At 32.8% G+C, this 22,950-nt stretch overlaps 2 protein-coding genes across 6 annotated transcripts in view; one reads left to right on the top strand and one right to left on the bottom strand.

Annotated features, from left to right (window-relative positions):
* s-cup (stanley-cup) overlaps positions 1-22,950 on the top strand; it is a 58,720-nt gene that overhangs the window by 22,400 nt on the left and 13,370 nt on the right. Inside the window, exons 1-2 of one of the 2 annotated variants that reach the window (XM_066403449.1) lie at positions 11,090-11,222; positions 16,012-16,143. The gene's annotated coding sequence lies outside the window, so the exon portion shown is untranslated. Of the gene's footprint in view, positions 1-11,089; positions 11,223-16,011; positions 16,144-22,950 lie in introns of those variants that run through there. The other variant, XM_066403450.1, reaches the window with a different exon arrangement.
* fdl (fused lobes) overlaps positions 1-22,950 on the bottom strand; it is a 91,776-nt gene that overhangs the window by 15,896 nt on the left and 52,930 nt on the right. For all 4 annotated transcript variants that reach the window (XM_066403429.1, XM_066403432.1, XM_066403428.1 and 1 more), the window contains exons 2-6: positions 7,373-7,527; positions 3,493-3,650; positions 2,592-2,928; positions 1,396-1,540; positions 36-282 (exon numbers count right to left, since the gene is read on the bottom strand). In XM_066403429.1, coding sequence (XP_066259526.1) covers positions 36-282; positions 1,396-1,540; positions 2,592-2,928; positions 3,493-3,650; positions 7,373-7,515 — 1,030 coding nt within the window. In that variant the 5' untranslated portion in view covers positions 7,516-7,527. The remainder of the gene's footprint in view (positions 1-35; positions 283-1,395; positions 1,541-2,591; positions 2,929-3,492; positions 3,651-7,372; positions 7,528-22,950) is intronic.

Consider the following 22,950-nt stretch of genomic DNA (forward strand, 5'->3'; position numbering starts at 1 on the left):
AAAATATCTTTTTTTCGGTTAAAGTTATATTTTACCTTCTAGCGGCCCCCAAGTCCATCCGTTGCCCGCATGAGCAGGCACATCGACTTCTAAAAGAGTCCTAATTCCTCTAACTCTAGCAAATTCCACTAAAGCTTTGACCTCCTCCGGAGAGTAAGTTTCCTGAGTGCTATAAGAACCAGTCTTGGCTAATTGAGGTAAGTTTGGCAGTATTAAGGGAAAACTCTGCGAATCACTTATATGCCAGTGAAAGACGTTCAGTTTGCTTGATGCCATGCCCACCTGGAACAAAATGTACCTCTGATCCATTATTTCAACCAATCAATCTCCATTCGATAAGGCATATCAAATGTTCGAGCATAAATTAGGTCACACATTTATTTTCCAAACTAAAAGCGAGGAAGTTTACCTACCAAACGAGAAAATAGGTTTAATGGGTTTGTTCCACATCTGAGACAATCAATTCAAATTGTCTATTGTAATGAATGTGTTTTCACCAAATTAAGTCTAAAACTAATGTCTAAGACCCGGAATGTAAATTACATTGTTTGTTCCTTAATTGGGAAATAGTTTAATAAATTGGTAATACTTGAGGATAGAAGTTTTTCCCGTTGACTCGTTGAACTTTAGCTTGAATGAAATTAATCTGTTTACTTTTTCACACGTTTTCCTAATTTTTTTCTATTTTCTATTTTTCTTAAGAGTAAAATAATTCACATCATTTGTAGCGACTTTTAAACTCAAACTTTTTAAAAAGAAAAATTGCGATCCACGCTTAATAAACCTCAACTGGCTTCCCGGAGACACCAACAGACCAGTAGATGGGCCATTTGCATTCATTTAAATGGTTTGGGTGCAGTTGACTAAACATGCGGTATAAATTATAATTCCATGAATATTCTCCAGACACCGAGGCTCAAACACAATTTCGAAGTTTTTGGGAATAACGAAGTTGATCATCAATTCGGACCAGTTTAGTAAAATTGACCATCGCACTGAGCGAGCTTTTTATGAATGCGAATTTTTGGGAACAGCAAGAACTTTACATTGCAAGACAAAGAAACTTTTCGATGTTCCTTCGGTAATTTCCATTCTCGGGCGCCTGAACCCGAGCCTGGAAAGTTGTCACTCCTACGGGGATTGCAGAAAATACTCATTTTCTTATCAATAGAAGCATTAAAAACAACACCTTTATAGCATAATACTCGGATTTAATTGCGTGGTACAGTAATATGGTAGCGGTGTTGAATTAAATGTACAGGGTGTCTCAAATTCGATGGTTTTACGAATTTATTTGCTTTGTGCGTAAAAATGATGGGATTCTTCTCAACACTTCATTGTCGATTATTTTCGATTTATTGTGGAACCAAAACACTCTAAAATTTGTTGACTCACCAAGACTCGTTTCAAGCTCTCGATTGACATAAAATTCCTAGCAGTGTCTACCATAAGGCCCCTATAGGAAAAGGCTGGAGCATCTTGTATTGTAGCTCCTTTAAGTACTTTCAGTGTTCCTGTACTACCTTCATACTCATCCCACCTAGAAAAGACATGGAAGTTGGCAAATATGTATATTCTTACCAAAAATTGCATTATAATAAGTTAATTAAGTATTGTGAGCAATTTTACAGAATCATTATTTAGTTCGTTATAATGCAAAAATTTCGTACAGTGTGCGGCAAAAGTCGCATTACTCTCAAGATCTTGCGTGACATTGTGATAATTAGTTAACATCCTTTATATGTAGATGGTGATTTAGAGTTTGAGTAAAGAAGAGCGTAACGGAACTGAGAAAAAAGTTTATATGTACACGAATTCGTAATTGCTTAGTTTTTAAGTTACGAAGTATTAAAAGTTTCAAATATTTTGATATTTTTTTCCCACAGCTCTTACAGTTTTTGAGATAATTAAAAAAATTTGAATGGATGTGAACCCTTAGGGTTTACACAATCAGACGCCTCAATAAATTGTTGTGAATATTAACGTGATGCTATTCTTTCGCTCATACTGTATTTTACTCCTGCAATATTTTTTGAATCATTAATAAAAATTATGATGAATTATCAGTGATGACTTTATGAACTCTGAGGAAGGATTCATTTCGTTCATTCGATATTTTCAAAGTTTAACACTTTGCAGCTTGAAAACTAAGTATTTCTGCACCCATATGTTGATATGAACTGTTTTGTCATATCCAGAAAAATTACCAGGATAATCAGGATTTGGATTTAATTCTGGTTGTGATTATGCCCAGCATGAGAGATATACTTATGCTTTAAATATCTTAAAAAGGTTTATAAAGTGTCTTATGCCCAAAAATTTTCTTTTCAATTTTTTTTATAGCTTAAAACAATATTAAAATTTTGTGTTATTATTATTTTCTATGATATGAATTTATCTAAAGCCAAAATTTTAATGTTAACTGATGTTTCATTTGGGATGTTGTAAATGGAATATTGGTAAGTTTCTTTGGTTTTACGGCAACTAGCTTGATGTTAAAGTTAATAGATGATTGATAATTTGACCTTAAAAACATAATTTGGGCAATACAGGTTTTCTTAGATGTTCTTACAAATTAAAAAAAAAATTACCAAATCAATTGAGATAAAGTTTCCAATCCGTGTCTGGCACCAAAAAACGTCTTGGCAGTAACATTGGCTAACAGCTCAGTACCTCTAGATTTAAGCACAATATTATAACTTTCGTCAGTGTTCAGTTTCAAACGCACAATGTCACTGCGCACAACAGATACACGCACTACAAACTTATTGAGATCAGTCTTTTCTTTTAAGTAGTCCTTATCACGTACTAAACTAAAAACACTGTCGTTGAAAGATGCCACAGCTTCTAGAAGAAGGTCTTTTACTGGATCTGAGGCTATGGCTTCGAATTGAAGGTGTTGGGTGGTAAATGATAGAGTTTTACTACCTGAAAGTAAAGGAAAAAAAATAAAAATTGGGATAAAAATCTCACTATGTAGGGAAACTTTTTTTTTTAATTGGGAAGGAATTTCCGAAAGCAACAGAGCTTCGAAGTCGGTCAAATGGGAAAATAATTGTAATTTATCGCAGTGCCCTTAAACCGAAATGAAAATATCTCGAAAACAGTTAGAGGCACAAGTTTTTTTGCAAAACACCTTTTGAAGGGATCGAAGTCTCAGAGCTCGTAAAAGTATTGAAGTTATTGACGCTCATAAAAAATGTATGTTATAGCAAGTAGGAGCAATTTCAGAATTTAAAAAATGCGCTCTAGAATGAAAACTTTTGTATAAGACAAGTTTAGCCGAATCGCTTTATTTTTCTATCCTCTAGCACTCAAAAGTCATTTGCACCAACGTCTTTGGGACACGGTGTACAGTAGTATATCCTTGACTATCATAATTACGTACAATGCTTCACGTAATCATTATATTACTTTTAACACATGATATGAAGAGATGTAGACAAAATGCTTAGTTTCCCTTATGAACTTCTTTAGCAAAATTCGACTCACCCAGTGTTACAGGGCCAGTAGGCTGAGGCCATAGCTGGGTGGAACCACACAGCATGCTGCAAGTACTTAGGGACATGAGTTTTATATTTTCTGTCACATGATGACGTTCGCATCTCTGATTTACACATTGCCATGTCCACTGCGGTGACCTTGATTTCCTGAAACAAACTTTCCATGAATCTTCAGTATCGCAGATGTTTATGCCAGCAACACAGGCTCATACACGTATAAATCTCCCATCACATATCGACCCTTTATCAATCTCGTACAGATGTCCCGACTAATAAATTTGAATTAATCTATCTTAGATAGCGATCTGGTTTCCAAAGCTCAGTTATTATTCATTATTCAGTCGTGTTAAGGGCACGTTGCTATTGTAGCAAATGGATGGATGTCCGCAAAAGTTTTACCGGACATAATGCAAATTGCGGATAGAATTGTTAATAAACGGCTGTTAAGGCTGAATAGTCTATTATTGATAAGTTGGACGTTCAGGATAATTTGCAAATTGTGTTGTATACTCAAGTGATTAAAATATAAAATACATAAGGCGGGAAGTCCTGAAGAAGATGCACAAAAACTAGACCGATTGAATTTGAAATTACCGAATTTAATTCTGTATGAACTACGCGCAAATCTTCCTTGAAATGTAATTGACTTTTACAGTAATTTCCGTTCTTGCTAGGCCAAGATTGGGATTTCTAATAGCGATTTAGAAATGTCGCGAAAAACTTGAAGTTTTGGAGTGCTGCCACTCAGAAAGGTCACATAATTTCATTAGACCGAATCGTTAGAAGGCGAAAATGTCAGTACATTATGTTTTGATGGATAATATTATGTTAACAGGCAACTGTAGGGAATAAAATAAGTGTTATTATGAGAAATGCGAGAGAGATCGAGGTAGTAATTTTTGTAAAATATTATTAAATTTCTAGAGTTCACTCATTTATCAGTTCGCATGATTTGCTGAATGGATAAAGAAGGAAAATCCCGTTGAATTGCGAATTACATCAAACAAGCAGGCACGAGGTTTAGAGTTTTGTCGTAACTAAGAGACTGATCTGGGGCATGAATTTTAAAAATCCAAACGGCAAATAGCATTAAAATTCCCGAGTTATTGCCTTATGTCTGAAAGGACTTATTCCAGCACTTAATTTCGTTACACGCTGTAACCTTTTAACGCTGGATGGATGCGTTTTTGGCACTGAAATTTGTTGTTTTGCGGACAAAGATTGTAGGGCAGAATCTCTTGTGGGGTTAATGTGGTGGAGGAGCCACAGTGCTTGTTGGGGAATTTTTAGATCAGGAAGAAGGTTTACTCCAAAGTTCATTGTTCTAAATGTTAGAAACTCACCATAATTTTACAATTTATTTTCATATAGGGTAATCCAACGAAAATTTTATCCCCCCGCCACAATATTGAAAAATAAAGGATTTTTGAGAAAATTTCCGAAATACGTCAAAACTGTTTTTGAGGAGGACGAATTTTCACATAAAAATTAAACCTCCAAACTTCATCGTTATGCGCGTCACAGCAATCCTCTCAAAAATTTTAAATGGCACGAGGGTTCACATAACGTCTCAAATTCAAGGTTTTTCAAAGCTACATTCAATGGTATAATGCGATTTAAAATTTTTCGGTTAGTTTTTGAGAAAAAAAGCTATAAATTTCCTGAAAAATGTAATATAAACTCAGTTCAGCAGTATCTAGACAATGAAAACGCTTGTTTCTTTGATAGGAATTTTATTTCTTTTTGAGTTTGTGTTTACAGTCTGATAATTTTTATTTCTTTATTTATTCTTTTATTTTTTAAATACATTTTTATATATTGTATTTTAAAAAGCGCCATAAATTCTCATAATATTTAGAATTAAAAAACCAGCCAATGGTATTTATTATAAGTCTTTCAGACCGATCTAGGACACGAGTTATCTATTGATTACATGAAATAGTTATTTCCCTACACCCACATCTTTATATATCCGCATTTCTGGCTCTATGATGTGTAAACGAGTTCCTGAAAATTTCCTTGTGAAAAGCCCATGTTTCTACTTCGCCTACAAATGAGACATCTTAAGAATGCCCTAATTAACTCTCTTCATTTCACAGAACTTCAGTAGAATGAGTTTTAGTCGTCTTATTACGATTTCAAGTCGTTCAAAATAGATTTGAAAGCTATGATTAATTACACGCATTAGATAGCATTAATTATATGCATATAATCAATAATTGAATTTAAAATTGTATCAAAGAATAAGGTGATATTTCCCCAAATATATACATATCAATATTAGAACTACGTGGGGTATGTAAAGAAAATTTTTTTATTTATGGCCATAATGTAGGCGTAGAAATGCTGTTTTAGGATAAGATGGCCTTTATGGCCTTACGTGTTTAAACCGAATGCCAATATGCCATACGACAGAAATAGCAAATAAACTTCAAGAGGAGATATTTTGTGTTATCATGAGGGTTTCGTTTTAAATAAATTGGGGAGGTATATATTTGAAAATTTTTACATGTTGCTTAAAATGAGAAAATATAACATGGCAACGATAGTAATAGTAAGTGAATGTGGCATTTATGGATTTAGTGCTAAAATTGTGTGTTTTCCTAACATGGTGATAATATCACTGTTTCCAGTTTTTTACGCTCGATAATTATAACAAAGTTGTTCAAGGTAAGATATGATTTACCTATATGAAAGTGAGTTCAGTTTAATAATCTCTTAATAATGTCATAAAGACGTCATGAGAAAGGCTATCACCATACGACTCATAGAAAAATTATACAAATTACTTCGTATCAAAATTTCATTCTTCGTATGGGACCTTGAAAATGTTCTATTTGTTTTTAGAATTTCTAAATGTTTAAATATAGGCCAGATATTGTTTTAAATTTTGAAATAAAAAAAAACAATTATTATTGTTCTCCGATGAGTTTCCAAGAATTCCTATACATAAGATAATTATCTAGGTGTATTGCAGAACTTCTTCAGAACATAGGAAAACATTGAATATTTCTTGGGATTTTCAGAATTTCCAAAAACTGTTGCACATTTTAAATCCCCTTTTTGACTTCCAAAATTTCAAAATTTATCTATTTGTCTGAAATCGACTAAAATATCACGTCTTTGCCGCATTTTCTATAACCTTTTGAGAATTTTGTAAAAGTTTAACGACCTTCATTTCCAAATTTTCATTTTCATATAATTTTCAAATCAGATATTAATTAGGAAGAACTTTATGAGGGCTCCGGAATATGTGATAATTATAAAGGTCTTTCGCTATTAATCGAAACAAACATGTCATGTAAAAACTCATCTAATTTTCCCACAGTCTGAAAAAGTTTTCTATAAATCCTGATTTCATAAAACTGAAAGATTTATTTAAATTTTTTAAGGATTTTCTCAAATGCCCAATTTGTCCTAAATTACTCAGAATTTCTACTAAGAAATGTAAGATTTTTGTAAATTTTCTTTGAAACATTCGAAACTTCAGAACTTTGCCAGAATTTACCAGGATTCAGGACAATTTAGGAAACTTTTATAAGTTGGATTGAATTGACGAGACCTTCCTTGGATTTCATGCCGTTTAAAGAGTCCCTCCTCCACGAGCTTTTCATAATATAAAAAACTTACTAAAACTTGTTCAAAAATTTCAAAACGTAAACCGTGGTCTGCATGAGCCAGGATTGCTAGGAAGAATTGTAGGATTTTCAGAGACTTCTCAGAAAAATTTTCAACGATTAACTGCAAAAAATACATACTAAGGCATACATATTATAATTGACCAGTCATGGATAGAGCCTTAATAACTTAATGCTGGCGATTTTTTATCAACTTCAAACGGAAGTTTTTAAAACTTAAATGGTACTTACCTATTTGAACTGTAGACGTGCTTATAAGTAAGAACAAGGGTGTTGAGTGGCTTAGAGGATTGTTGCCAATATAAGTAGATGAAAAGAAACAGGCAAAGCAAAGTGGCGACCATCAAAGCACGACGTAACTCTCCCTGCTTCATACTTTCGTAGCCCTGGAATAAGAAGATTACCTTTTTCAGCATTTTTACCGTACACTAAATCAAATTTATCGTAAGCACAGCTTTGCCTTTTGCATAAAATAACCCATGAGTTAAATTTAACGGCTATATATTCTTTTTAGTAGATGATTTGAAGTTGAACTACGTGCTGTAAATAGTTTATTATTTATGGATATATTGACGCAATAATTGGCTATAAATACAATAATAGAACTTATCCTTCAAAACTTGTGAATTTTTTAAATTTGTTTAAGTAACTGGTCATAATGGCTGATTATCAAATTTATAATAATAAGCATCTATATTTTCCGATAAAAAATTTCCTAGGAATTGATATTTCAACTGCTGCTCTTAAGACGCATTCGACGTGTGAAATCACGATGTTTGCATATTTACACAAAAAGTGAAATTTATGACTATTCTCTTCTAAAACAAGTCTCAGAAAATATCCCCTAAACAACCCACGATCCATAGCCAAACAAAAACAACTTTAATGATATAGCTCCGTGTTTACACGTAACTGAATCCAAGCATTATAAATCTGTTTGCACTGATGGAATAACCGCACAAACCCTATTATTTCTAAGGGATGGGCCCTTTATTATTTTAGCAATTCCTGGTTTAGGGTGCTAATTAAATGTCCCTTGATGAGGTATATCGGGCAAGGCGTTAGATCGACTAGTGGTGAGAGTTCGTCGGGACTTATAGGGAAGTTTGTTAATTATTATCTGATAGAGTAAGATTAGTTTGATTGGAAATGAGAGAAATTGGGTCAAATTTCATAACTAACCTGGACGTTGAAGGGCTGAATAGAGGAGACATGAGAAATTCTAAGGTAACATCTCAAAGTCGAGTGTTTTGTAGAGATTATTTTCTGTTTGCTCACATATAACATTCTGGGGAGCACTGGAGGGCCCTAGAAGTCTGAATACTTCGAAAACTTTTACATAAAAGTAGTTTAGATGTAAAGTTACATCGAAGTGCAACCTTTAGGTACACAAACACAACTCATCACTTACTGTTAAATCATCGGTTACCTAAGACGAATCAATTATGGTACCTTTTAGGAATAGTTACAACATGGGAACGGGACCAAATAGATACCTGGCGAAGTAGAAGCTTTCAAATTAATGTGGTTTAACAATTTTACTGGATCAATACTGAAATACTCCCGGACTAAGACATTGATTGACGGTTTAAATTGGCCGGACTATAAATGTCAAGCTACGTAAATCCACTTGAAATCCATAGATAGCGCCGAGGACGCTGCTTACATCCTACCGCTACTATTAACCTGAACGGATATAAAGACGCATCATAATAAGGATGGAGATACTTACTGTGATGGCGTAGGGGCAAAATATGAGTTTTCACAATATAAAGACGTAATTCCATAGTCTTAATTGTTCTTGTTAATTCCGTTTGGTTCAGATTCCATTTGGTGCAATCCAGATCCAGGCTATAGTTACAATTTTAATTCATCAAGTCATTAAAGTAATTTTCTCAGTTGCAGCTGGCTGAATTGGAATACATACTATAGAGGACTTCAGTCGACAAAGGCAGGAACTGAGCATGAGCTGGCCAAGCAATAATAATCAGTCTGGTTTAGGTTAGTGTTTGATGCACATAGTAAATCAAAGCTTATTTACGCCAAGTACCTATAATTTTAGTTCATATATCATGAAGGTAATCATATAAGAGGATTAGGTTTACCCATAGTTAAAGCGATTTACCTGGCATTAATATTTAAATGAGGATAATAGGTTGTGATGACAATTAATTCTTCTCTAACTATTAATGTATGCTCTGTTAGAAGTTTGGTCTATCTAGCCAATACAATAATATTAATGTCTGATATTAGCACTGATTTCTATACATCTTCGCATATTTATTTATTTTATTCACATTTTCTTAAATTTTATTCACAATGAGTGCAATGTCTCTGTGGTGATGCGATACACAGTACGTTCTATAACCGTTTTCAAGTTTTAACAGTTTCAAGCTTAAAACAGGATGTATGTGAAAGTAGAAATATCTGCTTAACACATACGTTTAATCTTCCTATTATTTTTCTGTTATTCAGGACTTTACTTAATTTTGGGTTATTTTGGGCACAGCCCCTAGAATAATTGAATAAAAGAACTATTTTCTGGGAAAAATAGTTTAAATAAATAATAATATAATAAATAATATATATATATATATATATATATAAATAATAAATAAATAATTTAAAAAAATAAATGAATATAAAAATAGTTTAAATTCATTTTTAGGTTAGAATTAGCAGGAATAAAATGAAAAAATGTGGCGAATGAGCGAGGGTTTCATATATAAGTGTGATTTTTTCAGATTTTTCGAAAAACCAGTTTTCAAGTTAAAAATTATAATTGAGAAGATGGCGGTTTAAGGGTTTTTTTGATTAAGGAGGAGGGGGTAAGGGTATTTTGCACAACTGATTGGCATTAAAGGGTTGCAACTTATGTACTTTTTTGCCCATTCAGTTAGATTTTCAATTTAGATCAAAGGGCATTTTGACTATCTTAATGAGGGGTACCCTTTCAGCTTGTAATTTCATTTCTTATTGCATATTTGTCGTACCTGCTTCTGTGTAAGGGCAGCAAATCCCAAATTTAAACCTGGAAACATTTCTAACTTCTTGGCGTTTCGGTTAGTTTATTTTGCCATTAAAAAGAGGGAAGCTTTAAATATGTTGAAACCTTGATACATTTGGTGACTACTTTTCTTTACTGTAAACTGTTCAACCGACGTTAAACAGACATCCGGGGAAGTAAGCCCTGCGTTTCCTTTTCTTTTATGTCTTCCGAAACTGTCGCAAATAACAGTTTTTCGCTGTCCCACAAAACACAGAGTTACTTCCCGCGGCTCAGTAGCCATCACAAGCAAAAACCCATAAATTTATTAAATTTGAGTGACTTATTCATACACATACCACATATCTAACCGGACTTTCGGAGAAAACTTCACTTAAATAGGTCACCTGAGTCACAGGTTACCGTAGACTTATTCATGCATGTAGGGAAGTTTATTTTCTAAACTTAAAAGTCCGAAATTGGAGTCGGACAAGTTGCTGGACTAGAAAGAATAACTCTTTTATCGGATTTGCCAATGCTGTATTGGGAAATACATCAGGTCGGGAAAGATCTCTGCAAGTTGTATGTTTTTGTGTGGGGAAATTTATTTTGCCTTCTCCCCCCTCGGGGGTTGTAGTTTTAATATTTTTAAGTATTCCAGTTTATCTTTAATTTGTTTTTCATTTAGTTTCGATTCAATTTTGTAATCCTAGTTTAATCTCTTACATCTAATTATTAGTTCGTCACTCGATGACTTAGATATATTGCAAATAATAATTGTGAATATATTACTACATATAGACCGATTTATTACTAAAATGTATATCGTTGTTGCTTCTGTTGTTCCCTTTTTACTATCTTACCGTCAATCTATTTTTGACGTCATGCAATTAGCTATAGTTGTAGGTAGTGTAGTATTCCTGCGATGGGCGCCATGGTATTGATTATTTCTGGAAAAGTTGGTCACCAGTGTCAGTATAGCAAGAACAAAGCTAACAATCGGTTAAGTTTGCGGGTTTGATTGATAAAATCCCCGTAGAGTGATTTTATCTTTTCCAGATTTAGGATAACTTTCCTGTATACACGCTGGAAAAGGTTAGGGAAGTTTTACGGTTTAATTGTTTGTGGTTGCACCTTGCATCTGTTGATTTTTAGACAAGATATTGTAGTTGCACCTGAACATTTTGTGTTGAGCATTTTGTTTGTAGTTCTTTTAAAAGCTTAAAACAGCTTTTAAAATTAGCCAGATTTGGAATACAGAGAATGTATTAGTGTTTTATTCGATATCGAAGGATGAGGCTGTACATTGAGGAGTTTTACGTCCAGCTTTCTAGTACCCTTTACGAGGTCTGCTGCAAGTGCGGTTTTTTTAGTTTTACACTATGTGGGTAAACAGTTTACTCTCAAACATAATAATTTAAATATAATAATAAAAATAATAATTTATGTAATTATAAAAATGATTGTCTCAAGAACTTTTGTTATTTTCTTCTACAATGAATATTATTAGACGTAATAATAATTTTTGGCCGGAGGTTTCAATAATTTTAAAAGTTTCCTTAAATCTGAAAGTGGCAATTAATTCTTAACAAAACTCTATCCAAATTTGCCTATTTAACCGAAAATGTATCTTTATTAATAAAAAAAGAAACTCAAGCAACGAAGTAGATAGTGACCACCCTGTATGTATAGTATCACTTTAGATTTTGGAATTCTAAAACTCTAAACCCTTACATTTTCTAATTATACTGAGTATAATTTCCGAATTCAATATTTTTCGGTTTTACAGCTTTTTCAAAAATAATTTCATTTATAATTTTTGTCATTCTTGAATTTTCGATCTTGAAATTCCTCAATTCTACATCTGTCTATTTTTAAATATCTGTAAATATTCCCTTTATTTTCGATTTCACAATAGAATAATCAAGTTTTTGATTTCCCAATTTTCAAAATAATTTCTCACATCTATATTTTTAATTTTTTGGATCCTAATTCTTCTTCTTATGGATTTCAAATATATTGATCCCTCAGTTTTAGAATATCACATGGAAATGACATTTTTCAAGCAATTACTCTTGTAAATTCTAAGTTCGAAAACACTAATATAAAATACATGACAATTCGGGAATATTGTATGTTAAAATTCCAGAAATATGGATTATTCTCAAGATCCTTATCCATGAATCTCAAAAACAATTTTAAAAAACTTAGTACTATTTGGTGATTTCTTTAAATTCTTTTATGTTATCCACTCAACATAGATTATTATCAAATAATTCCTCTGCATCTCAGAAATTAGTTATTTGTTTTACAGGGTGAAAAAGTAGCAAATTTGCTGCCTTACATTACTTCAAAGCCTCGTCTTCGACGCTGTTATGAATATCGTTGTTGCAGTAAATTTGCTACTTTTTCATATTGTAAAACACATAATTTTTTCTCCGTTTGGTGGTGATGATTTTTTTTTCATTTGACAATTTCCGTTCCTTATATCTATTTGATTATTTCTTATAAATCTTTACTTTTATTTCTTAGGCAGTAAAAAACTTTTGCTGCCGTTCATTTATAAAATTTATAGTGATTGCAAATCTTTTAAACTTTTTAATGCCTATACTATAAAAGGGTTAGTTTATAGCCTAGGCATTAAAAATTGTACTTTGCCGCCTATTTTCCGTCATTAAAAAGTCATCATTCTTGTCAATCAATAAAATCACTATCAAACTTATTGATCGATTATATTATAGTATATAACTTGCTTTCTATCTATTTTGTTCAAACTGATTCAATAATTTAGTAATTTTAAAGCAGTTCGAGAATCAATAGTGATTTCTTCGCATTTCCTTATATTATTCAAATAAAATTGTATCAGAATATTTTCAAATTTGGTAACAATCTTTGGTCAATATTTAAGAAAACGTTTTCTATTTTAATGAATAAATTAACAGTTTTCTTCATCGACAAACCGGTAGCCAAATAGGTTTCATTTCCTAACTAATTACGAAATGAAAGCAACTACCTTCACTTTGCAACTGGATTAATAAATTACTGATTTCGCCTAGCAGCAATGGTTGCTGTAATTAAACAGATATAGGCATAGTTTGGGAAGATTGAAGAGGAAAACATACCCTTATGTGAGTACGTCTTGGGTCATGTACAGGTTGATGTATATACAGTGTGACCCACTTAAGAGCGGGACACCCCTGTAAAATTTTTATTTGTGGTTCGATTTTGATCATTTTTTTATATGTTGTAGGGCATCAAAAACTCTATTTTGTGACAAGTTCTTGTTACGCTCGCTTAAAATCTAAGGTCTACTTTGCCCCTTTCTTATGACGAAATTTTAAGAAAAGACATTAGGGAATTTTTTATTTTAAATTTAGCTTCAGTAATAACTTTAGAATTATTCAAAATGGCTGTATTTCAAATTTCGTTAAAAAATGTTTATCCATAAAAAAGTTGTAGAGCAATCCAATTTTAAATTTATTGAACCATCTGGATGTAATAATTTTTGGTCAAGTTGGCTGAGTACGGATCCAATAAACATAGTTAAGTCACTTGTTTTATCCTTGTCATTAAATACAATGCAATTGTCTTTTTGTAAATAAATAAACCAGTTCTTGGTGGTTTAGAAGAAAATTTAACTGTTTTTGATTGAAGAAAAAGTTCAGATATGAATAATCAATTAACTTTAAGGGAAAAAATTGAAATAGTGCGTCTTTCTGGTGACAATGACAGAAGTGTAAGGGAAGTGACTAGAATATTTAACACAAGATATCCTAATCGACGTCCGATTACTAAAAGTACAGTGAATCGAATAAATCGTACATTTAATGAAACTGGAGCCGTTGATAGATATTTGTTAAAAAACAACCGTCCTGGAAATAGAAATGAAGGTGATACAGAAATCGCAATTTTAAATTATTTTACTAATAACCCACATGCTACATTAAGAATAGCAAGTTTAGATTTAAATGTACCGAGGGAAAAGATTCGTCGATGCCTGAAAAAGAATAAAATTAAGCCATTTAAAGCAAAATTTCTGCATACTTTGGAGGAAGGAGACAAGAACAGAAGATTGGAATTTTGTTTGTGGGCGCAAGGGGAGTATCAAGATAACAACAATTTTCTAAAATGTATTCTATTTAGTGACGAAGCTACATTTACTACTAACGGGATAGTTTCTTCACAGAATTTTAGTAATCGGACGTCGATTAGGATATCTTGTGTTAAATATTCTAGTCACTTCCCTTACACTTCTGTCATTGTCACCAGAAAGACGCACTATTTCAATTTTTTCCCTTAAAGTTAATTGATTATTCATATCTGAACTTTTTCTTCAATCAAAAACAGTTAAATTTTCTTCTAAACCACCAAGAACTGGTTTATTTATTTACAAAAAGACAATTGCATTGTATTTAATGACAAGGATAAAACAAGTGACTTAACTATGTTTATTGGATCCGTACTCAGCCAACTTGACCAAAAATTATTACATCCAGATGGTTCAATAAATTTAAAATTGGATTGCTCTACAACTTTTTTATGGATAAACATTTTTTAACGAAATTTGAAATACAGCCATTTTGAATAATTCTAAAGTTATTACTGAAGCTAAATTTAAAATAAAAAATTCCCTAATGTCTTTTCTTAAAATTTCGTCATAAGAAAGGGGCAAAGTAGACCTTAGATTTTAAGCGAGCGTAACAAGAACTTGTCACAAAATAGAGTTTTTGATGCCCTACAACATATAAAAAAATGATCAAAATCGAACCACAAATAAAAATTTTACAGGGGTGTCCCGCTCTTAAGTGGGTCACACTGTATGTATGTAGGATCGCGTTTCTTGTAGATAGGTGCTACTTCAAACTTTTGTAGATAGGTGTTACTTTTAAGTTGGATACATGTTAGATACTAGGAATTAACTGTAAGATTGTCATACCCCTGGGGTACGACCCTGGTGGGCATTAGTTGGGGCATGAGAATTTCCCATGCTATGCCTTATCGGTATTGGAAATCCCCGGAATAAACCTGGTCAACATTGGAACTATCTGTAATATACTTTGTCGGCATTTGAATTGCCCTTGATAGATTCCGTTGGCCCTATAGTTGCAGTTCCAATTCCCAGCTTAAGACGTAACGGTTTGATGCGGCGGGTGGTGCAGATGGCACCCTAGCCAGGGCACGCCCATGGTTTATCACCATGGGTTTTAGTATTTACGATTTTGCAGGGCATGCACAAGCTCTCTTTTCTTCTGGGTTCGGTTGTCGTTGGTAACTCAGGAGTCGCGTCCGCGCTCGCTAAACTCACAAGTTACTTTATACTCTCTTTTGTTCACTTTACATTAATAAACGCATACTTATAGTCCTTTCCTATCTGTGATTTCATTATAAGATATAAACACCATCCTATATCTACAGTAGTATCAAACCCGATGCTACATATATACCATTTTTTACGCACATTTGTGTACCTGATGAAGTTAAGAAGTGAAAATACATGTCATCGAGTTCCCCAATATCTTCTTTTCATGTCTGCTGCAACGCTAGGTTCTTTTTACGAACCTGTCACTAACTTTTTCTACGTTCAAATTTACCCCATTTTCTTATAACTTCTTCATTGTACGGTAAAATTACAAAAAAATCATGTAGGAGGCTCATTAGGAAATTCGATTTTGTGCTACTAGGGCCATATGGCGCGAGCTCGCTTTGCTCGTCCGGCAGAATCCAACTCGTTACGTAAAACTGTACATATCCTAACTGGTTACATAAAAAGCTGTTAAGAAACTCTTCTGTTTATGGGACAGTTAGTTTGACGATTCTGACTAATAACGGTTGTTAGATGCACCAAGTGGAAAAGCTTTTCTTAACAGCAATCATTTTGTTTCAGATAAACAACCTTATCAAATCTGATGCTGATCAGCTGACAGGTTTTGACCTTTGCGCATTTTGACCTTAGAAAATATCACAGAATGAGATGCTAAATCACCCGCAGGACTGACACAACGGCTCTAGTAACAAGGTAGGATTGTTATGTTAAAGCAGATTATAGTAGTAACTTTGAAAAAAGAACATTAATCCGATTGTAGCCAATAAAATTAACACAAAAAAGAGTACAGTTTACTCAATTAATTTTTTCCTTCATTTTATTTGAGATAATATGTGCCACACACAAGGAAGAGTTGTTCGAGCGGTGGAATTGACCACTATTCTCAGTTAAAATTGACATTATTCTGAGAATAGTGTGCAATCCTATCTCTCTAACAACTTCTACTTCTGTTTGAGGCGACAGTCCCAATCAAAATAAAAGAAAAAACGAACAATCCATATCAAACGTATACAACATTTTTTCAATTCATTTTCACTCAAATAAGTTTTTCCCCCTTTTCCCCATTTGTACAGAGTTTTTCCAAACAGGTTTTTTCCAGTCTTCTACTGGGTTCCAAAAAGACCAATTTTATAAGTCAGATCGGGAGTTAACTTTAAACATGTTTAGCTACTTGATCTCCTGTTTTGCGTGGATTATTCCTGAATTTTATTTGAGAACCTGAAACCGGAGATGGAAATTTCTTTAAATTTACCCGCCAATGTCTCAATTTTCTTTTTTCCTCTTCATGTCATTTTGCCGCATTTTTTTAGCATTCCGCTCCATTTTTGTGCAACAAATTTCTTTTCCGCATTGCTCCCACACCACATTCATCAGGTTTGACCCCATTTTCTCTACTTTTTATCTAGAATAGAGTAGTTATAATATATAGTGAATAATAGAGTTCGTAATGAGTTCTTTTCAGATTCACTCATTGTGAGGGTTTCATTGTATCTAGCGGCAATTTCCTTATTATTTTTCCCAGTATTTTGGAAGTTCTGAGAATAAGTGTTCGGGAACTTTTCTTGAACCTACATACTTCTATTAGATTGACCAAATTATACTTGCCACAATAAGAATAGTAAATAACTAGACGGTTTTAATCACCGAGCAGACATCGGTATGATAGGTATAATAGGTTAAAAGATTTTTTTGCTCCGGTCACGCTATTTCGGTTATTGCGTCATATTTAGGGGATTAAAATTATCGGAAAAGTGAAATCAATATTGACACGTGGCCCTGTCGTCATAGCTTCGTCACAAAGGGACGGCCCACGTGGACGTCTGAACAGATAATATCTTTTAAAAAATTTACATTCGACTTAATTTACGTGTTTCTTAAATACCGAGGCCTGCTCTGTGTTGTAATTTGTGGTTTTAGATCAAAATAATGAACGTGATGGTTTTTGGTATAGATTAATGCTTCCAACTGCTACTAAGCCTCGCGCATGTTTCGAAAATACTATTAGGGATGATCCCAGTTTAAGTTAGGGAAGTACGTATATACGATCTCCGTTATGGGAGATTAAGCGCTATACATATAACAGTATTGGATATTAAGATCCAGTTTAAATTGCAATGCGTTTCTGAAGAGACAAGGCGACTTTGGAATTCCAACACCCGTCCTCATTAAGTGTCCGATGCCGATGGTGAATTTTAACTAAGAGTCAGTCCAAATGAATACAAATATTAATAATTTTAGAAATTTTAAATTGTGTGACAATTGAACGTTCAATTAAAGTGAGTTAAAAAAAATTATCAAATTCTTTCCCAAAAACAAATTCTTAAATTTAACTTATTACTCAAAGATAAAGAGGAATTAGAAAGAATATGTCATTATGGGTCTAGCATAATAACTGTAATATCTAAGACGTGGGTTTGATTTGAAGTGATAAATTGTGTGATAATTGAATATTCGACTAAGGGAGTTTGAGAAAATTACTGGATAAATCCTTTCCCAAGTGTTTATTTTGACAAACTGTCAAATTAGATTTGGGAAAGATTATGATCTCTTTCAGGTGTAAAAAGGAATAGTAATCGTGTTTTTTATAATTTGAGTAAAATATCAAATTAGTCAATTGATGATCTTTTAGCAATTAAAGAAGAATCAGAAAGGTCACATTAGCATTTTTAAAACCGATTTAACCATTAAGCTATAGCCAGCTCTATCCATTTCTGGTTCTTCATCGGTTGAAACAGCAGCTGTGCATGACATAGGACAGGTTATCGTCTCTTTAGCATATTACAGACATATACATATAAGTTATTAGTCATATTTTGAGTGTGCGTTTGATTTGAAGTGATTGTGCTTATTAAGGGCGTGAAATCAACGTTCTAAAATTCATTTTCAGATTTTGGAAGGTACGTCCTAAAATTGATGTCTATTGATCCGTTTCCCGAATTTAAACAAAAAGTTGGACACCTACTTCCTATTTCAAAGTCCTACAACCAATTACAATAGTTTCCAAAGTGTTATTCTGTTACTCAAGTTAATTAACACATTTAATGAACATTTCATGTAATACCCTTGCTTCATTATAAATATTGGAAACTGCTTTTGAGAACAATGTGCCAGTGTCCGAGATTATAATAGGAAAGATATTAGATACTCTTCGTACGACGACAGGAAATTTGTGTTCATCTTTTTTAGTTTTGTTATTTTTAAAATTTCTTCTGTCTCAAATTTTTTAACGATTTATTGCAGGTAATTTTTAAAATTTATCCCCCTAACCAATTTACTGGTTAGGTCCAAAATTGCCCTTTCGATTATTTCGATCTCCACAAACTCAGAAGAATTTGTAAAATATGCCGCTGCTTACGTTACTTGTCCAACCATGCATGGTGAACTTTTAGAAGATTTATCAAATATCTTCTGAGCTGTCAAAATAGGTATTTCTTTGTAACTTATTATATAATATTTTTTATTAAAATTTGAATTATTTTATTTATTTATTTATTTTTGTTGGATTAAGGTTAAAACTTACTTCCGTGTAATCTATTAAGTCATGTTGAAATTTCCAGGGTAAAAATGTTGAAAAACTGGACGTTTTGCAATTTAAAATGTTTCACAATTGGCTCCTTTTCTATAGGTTTGATAAAAATCTAAAGAAATTGCTGCCTAGTGTTTCTTTCTACCACTTGTCTGATCATTTTCAAGGGTTCATAAAGCGTATTCTAGGACGAGACGAATGCTGAGAAAGTTGCTAAGATTATTAATATCTTGACAGATTTTTTAAAATTTTGATTTCATTCTGTAGCTTTGATCAATCAAATACTTAGATCATACTAGTCTTTTTGTTCTTAAATTTTCACAGTCTATGAAATATTTTCTCAGCTCTCCAACGCTAGAAAAAGTCGCAGAGTAAATACAGTGGTTGAACATATTACATTTGTCGAATTTTGTCCATTTCTTTATTCTCCATAGGTTTAATTAGAAGTTGCATGAAAGCTGAGAAACTCGAAGTAACTAGGGCAGCTGGACAGTTACGATTTTTCAAATTTGGCTCCTTTCTCTAGGTTTGATAAAGATTTACAAGTCACTCTATCTAGTACTTCCCTGAGACTTTTTCCCTTTTTCTGAATTTTTTGCAGCTAATAAGAAACATTATCAGCTATTGAATACCAGAAAAGTCACTGAGGTAACTGACGTAGTTGAACATTAAATGTTGAAAATTCGGATTCTTTTTCTAAGGTTGATCAAGATTAAAACGTGTTGTTGTTCAATACTTGGTTGATAGACGTGAAATATTTTTCATGGTTTACAAAGCACTTTTTCAGCTCTCCAATACTGAAAATAGCGCTGAAGTGAATTAAAGTGTAATTGAAAAATTCATATTTTTCAGATTAGTAATTTTTCTAGGTTCAGACCAGGATGTAATGGTATTTAGTAAGTACTTATTTGATCATAAATTGTCTTCTCATCCCGAATTTTCTCTTATGCGGAAATTGTCAGGGTGCGTAAATCACTTTTTAAACTAGCAAATGCTAAAAAGAATAAAATAAACAGGTTTCTGTCTATTTATAAACCTACTTAAGTTTAATGTATACCTGAACTAACCCTTCATAATTGATTTGATTTTGAAAATAGATATTTAACGAAGTATCGTTTCTGAAATATCCTGATGGTGTGAGACTTTTCTTGATGAAAATTATATCTTTGTTTTAAAATGCTGACATCATTATCATCATATTTCTTCAGTGGAGAAATGAACTGCGATCAAAGTCTCGAGACTAAAGAATAGATTCTCTTCTGGGAACGACGTTAAAATGATCTGTTCAGTCACCTATGCCCTCTAAGTTGCCGATAAATATACAGGGTGATTCAAGAAGATTTGGCCTTGGAGCAATTTTTGTCCAAAAACATAATGTTATCTCGTTGATACCGAAAGACTTCCATGATTAGATGTGATTACGAATAAAATCAATTTTTAACAACATCGTGTGAAGGAAATGCAGTTAATAAATACTTAACAAAGGACAAAAAAGTGTTTATTTTCAATGAAATAAATTGTCTTCAATAAAAACTAGTGAAACATTGAAGTTTTTTGGTATGAATGAGATAACATTGTGTCTGAACACAAATTGCCCTAAGGCCAAAATGGCTCATTTCCGACTAGAAGTTTATATGCAAAAATTCGTTACCGCAATGTTCCCTATAACCTCCTCAAGTCTGACACCACCTTTTTGAATCACTTTGGATATCATTTGAACGTTACTTTCAGGGGACATTCTACTTCCTAAATTCAAGAATCTGGCCCCTGTTGAGAATAAAAAAGGATATATTTTCTGAGCTGTTGAAGACGTCCATATTTGAGTAGTATTTGAATTATTTAATTTTAAAAAAAGTTATAGAAAGAGAATAGAAATAGACGGCTTAAATATGAGGAACAACAGAGTTGAAAACTTTAATTTCAAAATTTTTAAATTTTGCAATATTTGCAAATTTAACCAACGTGCAAACAAATTTCTTCATGAATCGATCCAAAAATGTCGTGCTTTTGCATAGTATCAAACTGATTTCATGCGACTTAATTGCAAATTGTTAAACCAATATTATTTTCACTCGATGAGCGGAAAGAGACCTAATAAAAGAAGATCAAAATATGAGTATAACTAAGATTGTAAGTCATTGAAAAAGAGACAATAACAGAGTTGATTTGAATCGTGGCAAGTGAATACTGTGAACCTTTTTCAAAAATAAAAAAATCCCAAATAATTGTTGACTCTCTTAAGTATTTATAGAAAAACAAGGCAAATATTGCTGGGACAGTTTAAAATTCCAACTTGAATAAACAGGGGGGAAATCCAATAATCTGGCATGATCACGTAATGCCATAAGCGGGGAAAGCCACACTGGATGCGAAGTTTGCCAACCGCTCCCGGTCTGCACTGTCAGGCGATTTTTCTAAAGGCTAATTAAAACTTTGGACAAATAGCTGAAACACTCTGAATACTGAAGGGATAAAACAGGCGATTAGGCGGCTTTTTTGCAAATGAGAATGAAATATTACGCCTTTCAACTGTGTATTAAAAAAAGGGCAAAACGGAAAGTAAAGCGAACGTATTTTTACCAAAAGAAAATTATACTATAATGAATAGGAAAATTATACAATTAGGTGCATTCTGCACCTCAAATGATCCGTAGTAAAAATATCTATGAAATTTATAAGCGATTGTTTGACCCAAACACATGTTATTTGGTAATTAAAATGCCTTTTCAATGTTATATTTTTCTCGGCAAGTAACTGAAAAGAATACAGGGTGGGGCACCAGGAGCGCCTCGGAGGATTACGTCCTTATTAATTATTTTGATCGAAAATTGTTTTTAGTGTTTTTAGAGGTGTATGTAGGACCTTACAAGGTACATTTTAAGAATATTCCCATTTATACAGGGAATACAAAAAAAAAAGATACACTTCAAACATATGTTGTTTTTTAATGGAACACCCTCTATTTTATTACATATTTAGAATTAGAAGAAGAAAATCGTAGAAGTTTGTATAAGACACATTAGGTCTAAAACAAACATTTCTCAAGAAATTTTAGAAAATATAAAAATGCAGGGGTCAAGATAATATAATATAAGTAAACCAATACACTAGTATAGTGAAAAAGGGTAAAATACTACGATCTCCGAGAAAATTTATACAGAGTGAATTTTTCATGTGCAATAGAGCGTTTTCTCGAAGTGGTAATTTAAAAACTTTAACAAACTTATTTGATTCTAAGAAGAGTACATTTTCACATTTTATTTATTTTTTACAAGTCCTTTGTTGTTTTCTTTTAATTCTTTTAGTAAAAAGTTAAGTTACATATTTTTCATTTTGAACAATTTTGTTACAATATATAGGGTGTCTCAAAAATAATGGTTTAAATGAATATTGGGTACTAAAGGAAAAAAGATATCTCTAAAATCGTTAGATTTTTTTGCAGAATCTCTTTTGATGAAAAATAGTTTCAGAACTCGTAAACATAAGTTATCGGATGTGATAAAAAAGTAAGTTCTGGTTACTTCTGTGTTGATTGACGCTACTTATCAGTTAACTTGAAACAGATATTATAAATTTGTAGTTACTAAAAATCCCCTAGGAGCAATTTCAAGTAAGTAAATCAAAAACTGTATGAGACAGCGTGTGACTTCTGGAGTACCAAAGGGTTCCATACTTAGGCCTATTTGTTCCTGTTGTACCTGCATATATGTATATAGAGGATCGAAGGTAACAAGGCTGTTCTAGTCAGGAGACAGGATTTGCACCTCGTGAGTGACGATGGGCTGGAGAAAGCACGTGGAGCCACTAATAGCTGATTTATGGATGAAGGAGACCGAGGCCGAACTTTTCAAAATCCAAAATATTGACACGTGGTTATGTCGAATCATACAAAAACCAGGAACCAGACAAATTTATTTGATTCTAATTGGATCCTATACCGCATTGGCAAAACCATGTTGATTGCTTGGTGGCAA

This window comes from Euwallacea similis, chromosome 29 (assembly GCF_039881205.1).
Source record: "Euwallacea similis isolate ESF13 chromosome 29, ESF131.1, whole genome shotgun sequence".
NCBI lineage: Eukaryota > Metazoa > Arthropoda > Insecta > Coleoptera > Curculionidae > Euwallacea > Euwallacea similis.